General features: G+C 43.3%; 1 protein-coding gene and 1 pseudogene across 1 annotated transcript in view; both read left to right on the top strand.

Moving 5' to 3' along the window:
- Positions 1–14881, top strand: part of ACBD6 (acyl-CoA binding domain containing 6) — a 135776-nt gene that overhangs the window by 50064 nt on the left and 70831 nt on the right. Inside the window, exon 4 of the mRNA XM_074962188.1 lies at positions 239–321. Coding sequence (XP_074818289.1) covers positions 239–321 — 83 coding nt within the window. The remainder of the gene's footprint in view (positions 1–238; positions 322–14881) is intronic.
- On the top strand, positions 11857–13028 carry LOC141992640 (myb/SANT-like DNA-binding domain-containing protein 7; annotated as a pseudogene).

The raw sequence follows: 14881 nt of genomic DNA, 5'->3' as shown, positions 1-14881 counted from the left end.
AGAAGGTGCCTTGTTGTGCCTCTCTGGAGACTCCCTCTGGACTGTGCTCAGAATAGCATTGATTGATTTTTGGAGCCCTGAGATGTAACAGATATGTGAAGCATTTGAGCATGATGGTAGGGAAGTGAGAGGAAGGATCCTAAAGAATCATTCCCCTCCATGCCCTTAAAAAACAAAGTGACAGCAAGAGGCAGACTGAGTCTGAAAGCCATGTCACTCTACCAATTTTTTCTTTCAGACACCAGAGAAGAGAGGAAAGGAAGGAAAAACTGGGTTTGGAGGTCCAGTTGTCAGCTCGCTGTATCAGGAAGAAACCATCAGGTGACTATCTCGTCTGGTCTTTTAGCACTGATATGTTTTCCGTTTAACTTACTTTAATTTTTCTAAGAATTTTTTTTTAACATCAAACAAGTGTGGTGGCAACTCCAGCAGGATAATAAAAAACAGAAAAGAACTTTTCAGGTCCATAGTCATTAATAACTGTCTGTATTGCTCCCAGGTACTCTCAGGGAGATATAGGAAGGGGACAATGTCTTCTGTCTTGCTGTTAAACACCCATTGCCCTCTTGACTTGTGTATCAGTAGTTATCCAAAAAAGTGCTTTTTTAAAATACAATTATTTCTTTGAATAATACTGAATTTGTGTATAGCAATTAAGGTTCTATAAGCAGACACTATACAGCTTCATTGGGAAGCCCTGTCTTGTATTAAATTTAATTTTTTCCCTCTCCAGCTTGCATAGCAAAAATGCAGTTAAGCAAGAATGGTTGCTGTTTGACAACTAAGATACTTCTGAACTAAAATATAAAAGAAAATTAAATGCAAAATAGATGAGAATGAAACATTAAAATTCAGGGTAAACCAGAAAAAAGTCAGCAAAATTAAAGGTTCCTACAGTGGTGTTTGCTCTCTCATATTGCAAGCATGTGGTTATATGTGTTTTCTCTTTCTGTTTTGTTGTGCATATTCCATCATTTTGATCTCAGGAAATCAAAATATAAGTGATCTTTGACTTTCTAAAATATCCCAGACTCAGTGGGAAGTATCCTAAAGTGTTTAACTGTAACATGGCATTTGTGTGACTTGCAATGGAAAATAAATCATAAATGGATGATTCCAAAGTGCTGTACAAGACACTGAGCTGGATATTGATAGTATTGTGTTTGAACAAACAAACACCAGCAGTAGTTCAAACACTTCCTTGGCCATTGCATCCTATTTTACTGAGAAATGGAAAAGCTGGACTTCAGGGTTATCTCTGTATTCTTTTCAGAAAGGGCCAACAGATCTTTAACTTCCATTTGGACATTCACCAAAGACGGACAGATGTGACCTTGGTTTGCATATCATCTGAAGAATAGCACTTCTAGATGCCAGCAAACTGTCTTGTTCTGGCAACATTAGGTCTGAACCCAGGTCCTTGAACTAGGTCCTCATGACCACCTGACCTAGAGATAAAAATGCTACTCGTTGAGCCACAGTGGCACATTAGAATCTGAAACCACCTAGTCAATGCTGGGTGTTGAGCTTCAAGTAGGTTTAACTCCATAATCCTGTCAGCGTAGTAGGCTGCATGGATTGGTGCTTTTCTTATTCTCCCCTCTTATTCTTGTTGTTCACCAAGTATAGTAGTATAGTGAACAAGTATAGTATAATTCTAGTTGGTTTAAGTACAGTAACTCCTCGCTTAACATTGTAGTTATGTTCCTGAAAAATGCAACTTTAAGTGAAACGATGTTAAGTGAATCCAATTTCCCCATAAGAATTAATGTAAGGAGGGAGGAGGGTTAGGTTCCAGGGAAATTTTTTTCACCAGACAAAAGACTATATTACACACACACACAGTATAAGTTTTAAATAAACAGTTTAATACTGTACACAGCAATGATGATTGTGAAGCTTGGTTGAGGTGGTGAAATCAGAGGGTGGAAGATGGTGGGGTATTTCCCAGGGCATGCCTTACTGCTAAATGATGAACTAGCACTCGGCTGAGCCCTCAGGGGTTAACATGTTGTTCGTGTAGCCTCACACTCTACAAGGCAACACGAATGGAGGGAGGGGAGACAGCATGGCAGACAGAGAGACACACCCTGTGTGAGAGAGAGAGATGTGCATTGCCCCTTTAAGTATGCTGACCCCACTCTATGTACACTGCCTTTTTAAGTAGATCAGAAAGTTGAGAGAGCAGCTGTTGCCAGCAAGCTCCCTCCGTCCTGAGTCCTGTTGTCTTCCCCCCTAACCCCCCCAACACACACTCTGTGGAGATGGGGTAAGGGGGATGCCCTGAGCAGGGGGGGGCACCCTGACATTAGTCCCCCTCTTCCCCGCCCCTGCACAGCAAGCAGGAGGCTCCCGGGAGCAGCTCCAAGGGAGAGGGCAGGAGCAGCACATGGCAGTGGGGGGAGGGACAGCTGAACTGCCTGGCAATTGATAGTCTGCTGGGCGGCTGCCACACAGGGAACTTAGGGCAGTGGAGAGCTGACAGGGGGGCTGCGGGTCCACCCTGGTTCCAAGCCCCCACCAGCTAGCTCCAACAGGCTGCTCTTCCTGCAAGCAGTGGACAAAGCAGGCAGCTGCCAAATGACGACGGAGCATTGCGCAACTTTAAATGAGCATGTTCCCTAATTGATCAGCAACGAAACGACGTTAGCCAGGATGACTTTAAGTGAGGAGTTACTGTAGTCTAAGTCTCTTTTTGGTACACATGGAGCAGTGGGTTTTTTGTCCCGTCCCCCCCCCCCAGAATACATCATTCACATAGAATTTACAAATAAATGCAACAATAAATATTTTTCAAATATAAAATTTACCCTGAGGAACGTTTTCTGCAGTACATCTAATAATACTAAGCAGTGTGCTAATGATTGTGCTTTCTGAGTGTTCTTGCTGACCTTCTACAGAATATTTTTATTTCTTGCACACACAAGTTGTACCATTTTAATTATACTGGTATAAAGTGGTACAGCTCCAAGTGTGGACATAGTTATACTGGTATATGTGCGCTCATACCTATGCATCTTATTTCCCTTTGCATATGGGCATAAATTATCTTGGTACAACCACATGCAGACCAGTTTAGCAACATCACACTAGGGATTGTACCTAGTGCAATTATATTGCAATTATATTGCATTCTCCTAAGTGACATAGTTATACTGATACAAAAACTGTGCATAGACCAGGCCTAAGAAAGATGGCAGTGGCATACTAGGCAAGTGAAGACATGGAAGCTTGACCACTGATTTGTATCAAGGTGACACAGTAAAGTGGGGTTGATCCTGGATACTGGGTAGAATTACCTTGCCCGAGAAGTTGAGTGGTTGGGGGTTTTGGGGTTGTTTTTTTTTAGGACACCTTGTATGGGAAGGGGAAGAATCAAAATACATTCTGTTAATTTTCTAGATTCTGTTTCATGAATGCTCCTAGATATAGATTCTGATGTCTTGCCATAGAGTCAAATGTTCAGTCACCAGCCCTGTTTTTAAAATGTGAATGCCATTATACAGTATGGTGAAATTTGTATTTTCCTATTGCACACCAAAGACAGTAATTTCTTTGCAGTGTTCAGTTTCATAGGCAACTATGTGCAGATAATGTGGTGGTTTTCAGTGCAAGACACACAAACCTATTGTGGAAGAGCTGTAACTGGTTATGGAGTTGTATGGGGGAAAAGAACAATTTAATGCCCTGATCTAGCAAATACTTAAGCACAAATTTAATTTAAGCACATAAATTAGTCCCATTGACTTTGGTAGGGCTAGTCACATGCTCAAAAATAAGCACATATGTAAGTATTTGCAGAGTCCTAACATATGAAAAAAATCATCTCATGTAGAATATGCTTTTTATTGAATCCATCATCATCACCACAATATAACTCTCACCAAACTTAGTTTCTGGCTAGCCACAAGAAGCAAAAAATTTCAGAATGTCCTACCATTTGCTCCCTAGAATTCAACTGCTGCAAAAGATATAGGGGAAAGGCAAGCTCTGAGCTAGCCAAATACCAAAGTCAGTGCTTCTTACATAACCAGTATCTAGACTTGTACCTGGAAACAGACTGGGTACCAGTGGAGAATGCAGTTGTTTACTTAAGAGGCAGGTACTGCATTCTGCCCTTTGAGAAGCTTCTGAATGGTGCCAGGAAACCAGAATAGAGATGAAAAGTTGCAGTCTCCAGGGTCAAATGCAGATGGGTCAAGACACTTCAGGCTATCAAAAACATGTTTTAATGGTTACCAAAGGTAATGAGAATCAACCTTTCTTTAGGAAAATAGCTAAAAAGTATAAATGCAAAACAAGATTTTAATTGGTTATTTTAAATCAAGGTATCCTGCTTGCTGATTTAAATCATGATTAAAACTTGGGATTTAAAGTGATTTAAATCAACCTACTCTGCCACCAGTATCCCCTCTATCTTCAGATCTATCCAGACAAGCCATCTAGCCTTCATCCAGGACGCTAACTTCACTAGCATGCTTGGAAAAGAAAGGAATCCAGATTTAATGAGAAGACAGACGTGGAGCTGAGTATAATAAGCAAATGGCTCTGAAGCCCCAAACCTCACCATCTCGCCAAGCAGCATCCATATACTCATTGACCAGAAACTGAGTAATAAATGGAACCTTTCAGGAGTGCTGGAACAGTTTTTATAGTTGCAGCACTGAAAGCGGAAACCATGTATTGGATTGTTATTACTGCTTCAAGTCAGTAGCCCTGAAACCTATGGACGCCTGCATGCGATAGCCATACGGGAAAACGAGCAGTTGCCCGTCACAACTGTTTGGGTCTTCTCATGAAGAAATGAATGGAGCAACAATAAATCAATCCCATTGTGACATTGCACTCCATGTGATTTTATGAAAATATGCTGAGTGTGAATATAATGTAACTGGAATATGCTTCATGAAAAAGATGTAACGTATCATTACAAAACTTATAATCTACTGAGTGTGGTCATCCTATTTGTATAAATGTATCATTCTTGTATCTGAAACTAGAAATATAAAATATAACTCTGAGGTCCTATTGTAATTATGCAAAGTGTGGGCCATTGATGGTGGTTTGGAATCTTGATGGCTCCCATCAACTACGACAACTGGTTGTAAATGGCTCTGCTTACTTGCAAGCCTTCCTGTGAGTCAGGCCCAGAAGAATGAAGGCTTGCGGGGGGGTCTCACAGGACATGTGACCATGTCACCTGGTACTGGAATCCATCATAAACCTGGTGCTTTTCTATTTAGAAGGAGGGGTGGGGACCCAGAGAGACAAAAGATTCCTGCCTTGTGCCAAAGCTATATAAGGGGGTGGAACAGAACAAAGGAGGTTCCAGTCATGAGAAATCCCCTAGTTACCATCTGAGCTGGAGCTAACAAGAACTGTACCAGGGGAAAGGATAGATTTTATCTGTAATCAGTTTCTTAATGTATTAGGCTTAGACTTGTGTGTTTTGTTTTATTTTGCTTGGTAATTTACTTTGTTCTGTCTGTTATTACTTGGAACCACTTAAATCCTACTTTTTATACTTAATAAAATCACTTTTGCTTATTAATTAACCCAGAGTAAGTAATTAATACCTGGGGGAGCAAACGGCTGTGCATATCTCTCTATCAGTGTTATAGAGGGTGGACAATTTCAGTTTACCCTGTATAAGCTTTATACAGAGTAAAATGGATTAATTTGAGGTTTGGATCCCATTGGGAGCTGAGTGTCTGGTGCTGGAGACAGGAGCACTTCTTAAGTTGTTTTCCGTTAAGTCTGCAGCTTTGGGGCGCGTGGTTCAGACCCTGGGTCTGTGTTGGAGCAGACTGGCATGTCTGGCTCAACAAGGCAGGGTTCTGGAGGCCCAAACTGGCAGAGAACATGGGCTCGGAGGTAGTCTCAACACATCAGGTGACAGTCCCAAGAGGGTCTCTGTGACTGAACCTGTCACACCCATCTGCTGCTAAAAGGAGTTGAAGACAAATCAACAGCACTTTGTGATCAGCTGTGTCAGAAGCTGTTGAAAGATCTAACAGAATCATCATGGACTATTGTACATCAACAGAAGGTCATCAGCAAAAGAAATAAAGCCAGTGTTTTCAAAATTGAGTATTTAAAGGAGTGCATCTAAATCCACATTTAAGTGCCTAGTATGGAATCAGGTGTCTAGTTTTAGGCACTCAAGTTTGAAAATGTTGGCCGATATGCAATTGCCTTGTCGTGTCCAGGACTAAAGTCAGACAGGGATGTAGGAAGCTAGAAGAGTTGAGGTGTTGCTGGTGTTGGTTTCTTACAGCTTTCTCAGTGATTTTCCTCAAAGGGAGGATTTGAGGCAGAATGGAAAAACAGAAAAATATTAGGCCAAGCCTACATATACAAATATCAACTGATTTAACTCATCCAGTTTCTAAACCGATTTAAGAATATCCACACAAGGAAATTGCACTCGTTTTATTTAGATCAGTTTAGAAACTGATTCAATTAAATAATGTATTTGTATGTATGTAGATCAGCCCTTAATAACAAAAGTAGGTTTCTTGCACTAAGGCTTAGCTTTTATCTGTTTGGGGGTGATATTGTCCTCCTGGAGGGGGCATTAATAATCACGTCAATAATGAGCAGGAGTGCCCCCTCCTCCCCTGGTGTAGAACAGTTGCTGCCACACTACATTGTTGAGATCACAAACCCCCGGGGTAGGAACTGTGTCTCCTTTTCTTTGTTTTTAAATTGCCCAGCACACTTTGGGCATTATAGAAAAATAACATCCATTGTTGAATTGTGGTAGAACTTGAAGTTTCCTCTTGAATGAAGGATTTTAAATTTTCTGTGATTCCAAATCCTGTGAAATAATATCGTGATTGTGGTGTTTTCTGTTTTCATATAACACAAGCATTATTTCCATCTTCTGTTTTCTAAACTCTCATTACTAGTACAAAATTGAACTCATTTGTCAACAAACAGTTGCAATTGAAGGTTCAGAAGCTTAGTTAATAAACACTGAAGTAAGTTTGCCTGCTATGTCACCAGCAAAAAATCTTTTATGTAAGATACAAAATGAGGGACCACATCAAAAATACTGTAGAACTGCAAATAATTGCTATAAATTTTTTGCTGTGTTTGATATTATTTTATATCAGCAAAAAAAAAATTTACATCTTATATTCCCAGCAACAGGTAAGTGGAAGCGTTTTCATTGCAGAGACTGGCTAGGAATCTGAAAATAATTTAATGCTGCTGTGTGGCTACTTTTTTTCATTTAAAATAAATAGTTCCTCGTAGTTGTGCAGGCAGGCAACTTAACTTTGTCTCAGATGTGTTTCTTGAGCATTGGTTTTCTCAGATTTCAGTTTCCTGATTAATCATTTCTGAATAAATTAAATTAGAAATACAAGTTGGATAACACTAAATTTGTGAACCAAGTAAAATTTGGATTATAGCGAGTGATATTTAAGAAGGACGCCCTTTTCTAACAAAAATCCCCACCTGGCATGTTCTGAGGGAAAGAGGGGACTTCTGAGCTCTATGTACTTCCTAGGAGGCCCTGATTTAATGGCGTAGGGTATAAGGTTAGGAACTGGACATACAGCAAGAACTAAAATGTCAGCAAATGATGGGCTACACTTTCTTATCCCCGCCTTCTCCTGTGCAAAGATTTGATAGTCTCCATCATGCTTCTTAGTCCATCTGATGCCACATAAACCATCAAAATTTTATTAATCCCCCAAAGAGAGGCAGCCATCTGGCCCCCACTGAGCTAGACCACACTAGGGCAAAACTGGAATGATTGATGGGCTCTGGAATTGATTAGTTGTTCTGAGAGACAAATGAACTGTTTTGGCAGAAAATACCAGAGGTCACTGCATGTGGTCAGACACAAAGGCCTGCAGAATTTTAAAGAGTTGCTTCCACTATAGACTTGTAAAGTTGCTATTTCTTCACAATAATGGATTTTGAAAACATCCCAGTGATTTAAGAGTGTGTGTTTTCTTCTTTGGGAATGCGTTCATCTTAACTGATCATAAAACTGTAGAATTAAGCATCACAATTAGACTGTTCTTGGTTTGCTGGGAATTAAGGGCTCTTACTGGTATGATGTGTGTGCATGCAGAATGGATGCAGCTCAGTCGTCTGTCACTCACACAAATGTTGGGCTATAAATTTCCTCTGAAAGAACTCCTCTGATTGGAGAAAACCAAGCAAGCTGCAGCATTCACAGCCCTATTGCAAATAAGAGCCAGAAACAAAACACCCACAAATTTAGGCAGGCTTTGGGTTTTTTTTTAAACTTAGTGTTGTTTTAGACACAGCCCCTTTTATATGACAAATGTTACTTGTAATGAGAATATGGTTTTAAGGCTACTGAACTGACATTTTTGTTGGTTTGCTCTAGGTTTTACTGCACCCACTTGCGGCCTCCCCTCCCCCCCACCCCACCCCCCGGCTTGAGTTGATTTTCAAATACTAAGCTAGCAAAGGACATCCTTAGGCCATGGTCCCCTGTCACAGAGAGAAATGATAGTGTTAAATGGCAGCCACTGTTTGGGTTTTAAACGGCTGCTCCTCATCCTACAATGCTGCTAATCTATAAAATTGCACGTGCATTTTTGTGAGGGGTGGGGGAATTGGATGACACATGTCTTATTACATCCGGAATGCTCTCTGAGGACAGCACACTAGTGTGCGGGCAAGTGGGCAACACCTCCCCAGAGGAAACCTGACTCTTCAGAATAAACTTGAGTTATGGATTTATTCAGACTGTAAAACCTCAGCTGGCATAAATAATTGAGAAAGCAAAGGTTTGTCTGTGGTGCATACCTCAGGGACACATGCCTGCCTCCCTTCCTGCCACCACCTTTTCTTATGAAAATGATCCCAGTTGCACTGATAGATAATAACAACACCAAGCAATTAAAAGCTATGGGTGGCTGGAGAGAGGAGAAAAGGTTCAGTTAATGAGCTTTTCCTCTTCCTGTGCCCAGGAGAGCCTCCAAAGTGATGAGGCGATTAAAGCGAAGAGATAATTATAGATTACGTGAAAATGGGTCCCTTGGGGCAAGAGGGCCTTGACTTAAACAGTAACTGTTGCCTGCCTCTGTGCGTCATTAAGCTTCAGTATGCTCAGCGGCACTGTGCCAAGCAGACGGGCAAAGCCACCTGTTTGCAGCACACAGGCTCTTCCTGGGCAAGGTGGTGTGCTTCAACCAAATCTTTCTGCACAAAGCCATTTTTGATCAATTCACAGAAAGGGGGAAGGACACTGATAGTGATGGAGCATGGGTATCTGTTTGCTGCTTTGTTTTAAAGATGGCCTGCAAAGGCAGAGTACTGGGCGTTGCTCTTTCTGATGTAGAAAGGTCTGAAAGCCCTGGAAGAAGAGACATTCCATACACTCTTTGCTTTTTTTTTTTTTTTTTTACATAAGAAATTTAAGTATTTTCTATTCTTTTTTTTCCTGGAAGTCTCTATGGATGACTAGAGAGCCAGTATGAGGAAGTAAAGCATGGTTAATTGACAGCAAATTATTTATATTGAAGCTCTGTCAAAAATCTTTGGTTTAACAGCTGTTTAACTCAAATACCTTGTAAAGAGTTGGAAGAAAAGATCTATTTAAGGGTATGTCTTCACTAGCAACATTAAAGTGCTGTGTAGTCACAGCACCAGCACTGGGAGAGAGATCTCCCAGTGCTGTAAAAAAACCACCCTCACAAGGGGAGTAGCTCCCAGTGCTGGGAGTGTGGCTCCCAGCGCTGGTGCACTGTCTACGCTGTCACTTTACAGTGCTGAAACTTGCAGCACTCAGGGGTGTTTTTTCACACCCCTGAGTGAGAAGGTTGCAGCACTGTAAAGTGACAGTGTAGACAAGGCCTAAGATTCAGTTGACGTGCCACATCTTTTCCTTTAAGGCTGAGAAAGTTCCCACTCCACATCTACTGCCTCCAATGAAGATTAGACTTGACATTCCTGGTACTTCTAAGGTGGGTGGTAGTGGGTGTGGAGTGGGGAAAAACACCTTTTTTTCTTTTTTTGATAGTGTGGGGGGAGGAAGGAGAGGGGAGAAACTCTTTGGAGCTTCCTTTGTCCATCATAAGGAAACAAAAAAGGGCACAACTTTGCAGTCAACTTTAAACAAACACTGGTTCCAGCTGACCTTTATTGGATCAGTAATATTAGAAGGTGACTCTAACATTATAGAAATAATCTACAGAGGGAAGCAAAACTACAGCTCCCATTATGCAGCTTTCCTATCTCCTCTGCACCTTTTCAGTAATAAACCATGCGCATTTCTATGAACTTGAGTATTGTGATCTTTACTGTTTGTAGGTATCTTAAGGTTATCTGTCGCTTTTGTAACTTAATGTGGGTGAAAGGTGTCAGATTGATAGACGTAGTGTTTTAAATCTTCCGTTTATCTTCATTACCACTCAGGCAGCAACAGTGCAATGTTTTCCACCTTACTCTGCTCATATGCTTTGCTTCTCAACTGACCTATAGGCTCCATGCCTACTCCGTTCTTGGCCTCTCTGCTGAATCTGCCACCAAGGGTGTCAGTGTCATTTGTGGACTGTACAGATATCGACATGGGATTGGACTGAACATATAGCTACTCATTTCATATATTCTCTCAAACACTACTATTTTTCAGTAAAAATAAATAATCAGGAAAAAGCCAAACCCTCACCATTCCAAGTCTCCCCACCTGGAGCTCCCATTGTGTATCCTTATCTGTGTCTTCTACAACCTTGAGCACCATTTCAGCATGTAACAAATTAGTAATACCAGTCCTCATCTGTATTTGGTTCAAGCCATAAAGGTGAGAGACTCTGGATCTCATTATTGATCCTTCAGCAACCCAGTTTCTCTAAACCCAAAACCTCCTTTGGGTTCTCTCCTTTTTTTCATTTGGTGGCTTCCTATATATGTGAAAACGTATAAGCACATTAGGGATTAGATCTACTTTTCTCATGTCTGAGATGCATAGGAAACAAAATAATTACATAAAGACTTAGGATGTCTTCATTGGGACTAATACACACCTTCCTTCCATCCATCTATTTTAATCTGGGGCTTTTAGCAATTTTGAGCATTCATTTGTAGAATATTTTTGGGTGGGTGGAGAGCTCAAATTATTTTTGGCAAATTCAAGTGGAAATGCTAAATTTCCCAAGGGCATGACTACATGGGAAATTGACTAGCATAGTTATTCCAGAATAACTATTTCGCTATAGCAATTCCAGAATAATTCCCCAATGTGGACACACTTCCAAAATAAGTGACTTTATTCTGAATAAGTGTCATCCACACAGGGGAGTTATTCTGGAATAGCTAAATCATACGGGACTAACTATCATGGAATAGTTATTCTGGAATAGCTATGCCAGTCAGTTGCCCCTGTGTAGGTAGACCAGGCTCAAGCGTCCTTCGGAGAGAATTGTTGATCTTACTGGGAAGTTGCTCTGGGCTGGTCTGCGCTAGAAAGCTTTGCCAGTTTATACTGGTGTTGTTAAACAGACAAAGGCCTGGTCTACAGTACGCGATTATATCGAATTTAGTCACGTTATATCGAATTAAAACTAAATCCGTCCACACAACCAACCCGGTTTTGTCGACTTTAAGGTCTCTTAAAACCAGTTTCTGTACTCCACCTGGGCAAGGGGAGTAGCGCTAAAATTGACATCGCTGTTCTGGATTTGAGGTACCGTGGATGCAATTCGATGGTATTGGCCTCCGGGAGCTATCCCAGAATTCTCCACTGTGACCGCTCTCACAACGCTTTCAACTCAGATGCACTAGCCAGGTAGTCAGGAAAAGCCCTGGGAACTTTTGAATTTCATTTCCTGTTTGGCCAGCGTGGCGACCTGATTAGCACAGGTGACCATGCAGAGTCCACCAGCACAGGAGACCATGCAGTCCCAAATGTCAAACGAGCTCCAGCATGGACCGAGCAGAAGGTACTGGATCTCATCGCTGTTTGGGGAGAAGAATCTGTTCAGGCAGAACTCCGTTTCAAAAAAAGGAACCCAAACATATATGCGAAAATCTCCCCGGGCATGACGGACAGAGGCTACTCCAGGGACACACAGCAATGCCGTGTGAAAATCGAGGAGCTCAGGCAAGCCTACCAAAAGACTAGAGAGGCAAACGGGCTCTCCGGGTCACAGCCCCATACATGCCGCTTTCACGATGAGCTGCATGCAATTCTGGGAGGGGGACACCACCACTACCCCACCACTGTCCGTGGCATCTGCAAGGGGGGACTCTCGCAGAGCGGGGAGGATGATTTTTTAAAGGAGAAAGAGGAGGAGGAGGAGGACAGTGCACAGGCAGCAAGCAGTGAATCCATTCTCCCCGGAAGCCAGGAACTGTTCATCACCCTGGAGGCAATACCCTCTGGGACCATGACGCCGGAGAAGGCACTTCTGGTGAGTGTACCTTTTGTAAATATGATGCAGGGTTTAAAAGAAAGTGTGTTTACTGATTCATTTGCCCTGAAGACTTGGGATGCATTTGCGTCCAGTATAACTACAGGAAAAATCTGTTCACGTTTAGCTTAAAGGGTCAGAGCCCCGCGGTGGGGGTGGCGGGAAACCCATCCACACTGGCCTGTTGGCGTTTGGCCTAAAGGGTGCGGGGGGTGGTGTGTGTGAGAGACATCCCAGAGAGACCACAGGCCCTCCTTTTAAATGGCTAATCCACCAAGCATTGCTTGGTTTGGGATAGGAGGGCACCACAGTTTGAAAGCATTGTAATGAATGCGGAAGAAGCAGAACTCCACATGCCCCTAGGGCTTACCATGGCTGCCTGCAAGCTGAATGCTGTTGCCCAGCCGCGTGTGATGCAGTCACTCAGTATAAAAGGCAAAATGCGACCTTGTACAGAAATAACATGTGTTAGGTACTATGAATTGCTTGTTTCACTGAGAAACAGTCTCCCCTTTGTTCTCTAAAATGTGTCTTTTAAACTTCTACCCTCCCTTTTTCTCCTCCCACAAGTGCAAATGTTTCAACGCGCCGCCTATCAACTCTGTCCCAGAGGCTGGCCCAGATTAGATGGTGGAAACAATGCACTTGGGACGACATGTCTGCAGGGCTTATGCAGTCCTCCCACAATGATAAGGCACAGCTGAATGCGTGGAGGGAAACAATGGCAGAGTCCTGGAAAGCATTCAGTGACCGCCATGAGAGCAGGCAGGATGCCATGCTCAAGCTGATGGGGGAGCAAACTGACATGCTCTGCTGTCTGGTGGATCTTATGAGGGAAAGGCAGCAAGAGCACAGACAGCCGCTGCAGCCCCTGTATAACCTGCCTCCCTCTTCCCCAAGTTCAATAGCCTCCTCACCCAGACGCCCAAGAACATGAGGGGGGAGGCTCCGGGGACCCACCCACTCCATCCCAGAAGATTGCCCAACCAGCAGAAGGCTGGCATATCCTAAATTTTGATTTGTAGTGTGGCCTTGTCCTTCCCTCCTCCCCCCCCGTCCCACCCCACCCGGGCTACCTTGTGTTTTATCTCCCTGTGTTTTTAATCAACTAATAAAGAATGCATGGTTTTGAAATTATAGTGACTTTATTTCCTCTGCAAGCTGTGATGGAAGGGGGGAGGGCGGTTGGCTTACAGGCAATTAGAGTCAAGAAAGGGGGTGGGTAACATCAAGGAGAAACAAACGCAACTATCACACCGTAGCCTGGCCAGTCCTGAAATTGGTTTTCAAAGCTTCTCTGATGCGCAGCGCGCCCCGCTGTGCTCTTCTAATCACAGCGGTGTCTGGCTGTGCGAAATTGGCCACCAGGCGATTTGCCTCGACCTCCCACCCCGCCATAAACATCTCCCCCTTACTCTCACAGATATTGTGGAGCACAGAGCAAGCAGCAATTACAATTGGAATATTGGTTTTGCCGAGATCTAACCTAGTCAGTAAACTGCGCCAGCGCGCTTTTAAACAGCCAAATGCACACTCTACCACCATTCTGCACTTGCTCAGCCTATAGTTGAACTGCTCTTTATGACTGTCCAGGCTGTCTGTGTACGGCTTCATGAGCCATGGCATTAAGGGGTAGGCTGGGTCCGCGAGGATAGCTATAGGCATTTCAACATCCCCAACAGTAATTTTCTGGTCTGGGAAGTAAGTCCCTTCCTGCAGCTATTCAAACAGACCAGAGTTCCTGAAGACATAAGCGTCATGCACCTTTCCCGACCATCCCATGTTAATGTCGGTGAAACGTCCCTTGTGATCCACCAGTGCTCGCAGCACCATCGAGAAGTATCCCTTGCAATTTACATACTGGCTGCCCTGGTGGTCCGGTGCCAAGATAGGGATATGCGTTCCATCTATCGCCCCAGCACAGTTAGGGAACCTCATCGCAGCAAAGCCATCCACAATGCCCCGCACACTTCCCAGAGTCACTACCCTTGATAGCAGCTGGTCAATGATTGCGTTGGCTACTTGGATCACAGCAGCCCCCACAGTAGATTTGCCCACCCCAAACTGATGCGCGACTGACAGGTATCTGTCAGGTGTTGCAAGCTTCCAGAGGGCTATCGCCACTCACTTCTCAACTGTGAGGGCTGCTCTCATTTTGGTATCTTTGCGCTTCAGGGTAGGGGACAGCGAGTCACAAAGTTCCATGAAAGTGGCCTTACGCATGCGAAAGTTTCGCAGCCACTGGGAATCATCCCATACCTGCAAAACTATGCGGTCCCACGAGTCTGTGCTTGTTTCCCAGGCCCAGAATCGCCATTCCACGGCATGAACCTGGCCCAACGCCACCATGATGTCCCAGTCGCCACATGCCATGCTTCTAGGAACGTCTGTGTCCATGTCCTCATCACTATCGTAATCGCGTTGTCGTCGCTTCCTCGCCTGGTTTTGCAGGTTCTGCACATACTGCTGGATAATGCGCG

The sequence above is a fragment of the Natator depressus genome, chromosome 8 (assembly GCF_965152275.1).
Source record: "Natator depressus isolate rNatDep1 chromosome 8, rNatDep2.hap1, whole genome shotgun sequence".
NCBI classification, from domain to species: Eukaryota; Metazoa; Chordata; order Testudines; family Cheloniidae; genus Natator; species Natator depressus.
Note: the sequence above shows the minus strand (reverse complement) of the source record. Positions and strands in the feature narration are given on the sequence as shown.